Source organism: Egretta garzetta, unplaced genomic scaffold, assembly GCF_000687185.1.
Source record: "Egretta garzetta isolate BGI_Z169 unplaced genomic scaffold, ASM68718v1 scaffold330, whole genome shotgun sequence".
NCBI classification, from domain to species: Eukaryota; Metazoa; Chordata; class Aves; order Pelecaniformes; family Ardeidae; genus Egretta; species Egretta garzetta.
In genome coordinates this window covers 524,131-525,018 of record NW_009258275.1, presented here as the reverse complement: position 1 = coordinate 525,018, position 888 = coordinate 524,131, and the positions used below count along the sequence as shown (strand labels likewise).

Genomic DNA, 888 nt, shown 5'->3' with positions numbered 1-888 from the left:
GCGGGGGGCGGCTGGGGCCGCGGGGATCTGCCTGCGTCGTCTGCGAGGACTGCAAGAAGGTGAGGCACCTCCCCACGGCACGCTGCCGGCTGCAGCCCCGCGCATCCCCACCACCACCCCCCAGCGCAAAAACGGGCAGCCCCCATCTTTGGGTGCAAAAACGGGCAGCCCCCATCTTTGGGTGCAAAAATGGGCAGCCCCCATCTTTCGGTGCCCAGCATCCCTCTGCACATGGCCCAAGGGGGCGTCCCCAGGGGTTTCTGCCATCATCGATGTTCATTCTGGGAGAGCGCTCGTTAAGCGGCTCTCGTTAAGCGCTCCCGAGGCGGGGTGGTGCTGGTGCGGTGGGAGCTTTCCATGGCCATCGTGTCCCCGCTGCCACTTTGCTTTCTCTGCAGAACGTCTGCACCAAGTGTGGGGTGGAGACCACCAACAGCCGGCCCCACGCCATCGATCGACAGGTGCGGCAGCGAGCAGCGGGAGGTGAGCGTGGCAGCCCCGGTGCTTCCCCGTCCCTGGGCGCTCCTCCTGCCCGAGCGGGGACCCAGGTCCTGCCCTTGGTTTCACCTTGTGCACCATCCCCACCCCAGACCTCTGAGATGGCACCACTCCAGCCTGGGGGGGTGCTCCCAGGGATGTTCAGCCTGTCCCCCAGCACCATTAAACCTTGCCCAGCTACTTGAGTCTAGCTCTTATGGGATGAGCTTGTTTTCTATGCAAAATGCCTTCTTTTTGTTGTTTTTTTTCTTCTCTCAAAAACAAAGTCTTGGGGTTGAAGAGGCCATCGTGGCCAGAGATGGGCTCCCTGCCACCAACAGTGTGCAAAAGCTGGAGTTCATGAATTAGCAGGGCAGGCTGGGGGGTTGCTGTGGGGCGGGGGGGTATGGG

General features: G+C 62.4%; 1 protein-coding gene across 1 annotated transcript in view; it reads left to right on the top strand.

Annotated features, from left to right (window-relative positions):
• The window catches only part of RPH3A (rabphilin 3A), a 25,990-nt gene that overhangs the window by 11,261 nt on the left and 13,841 nt on the right, over positions 1–888 (top strand). The window contains 2 exon segments of the mRNA XM_009636199.1: positions 1–59; positions 399–466. Of these exon segments, the coding sequence (XP_009634494.1) occupies positions 1–59; positions 399–466 (127 nt within the window).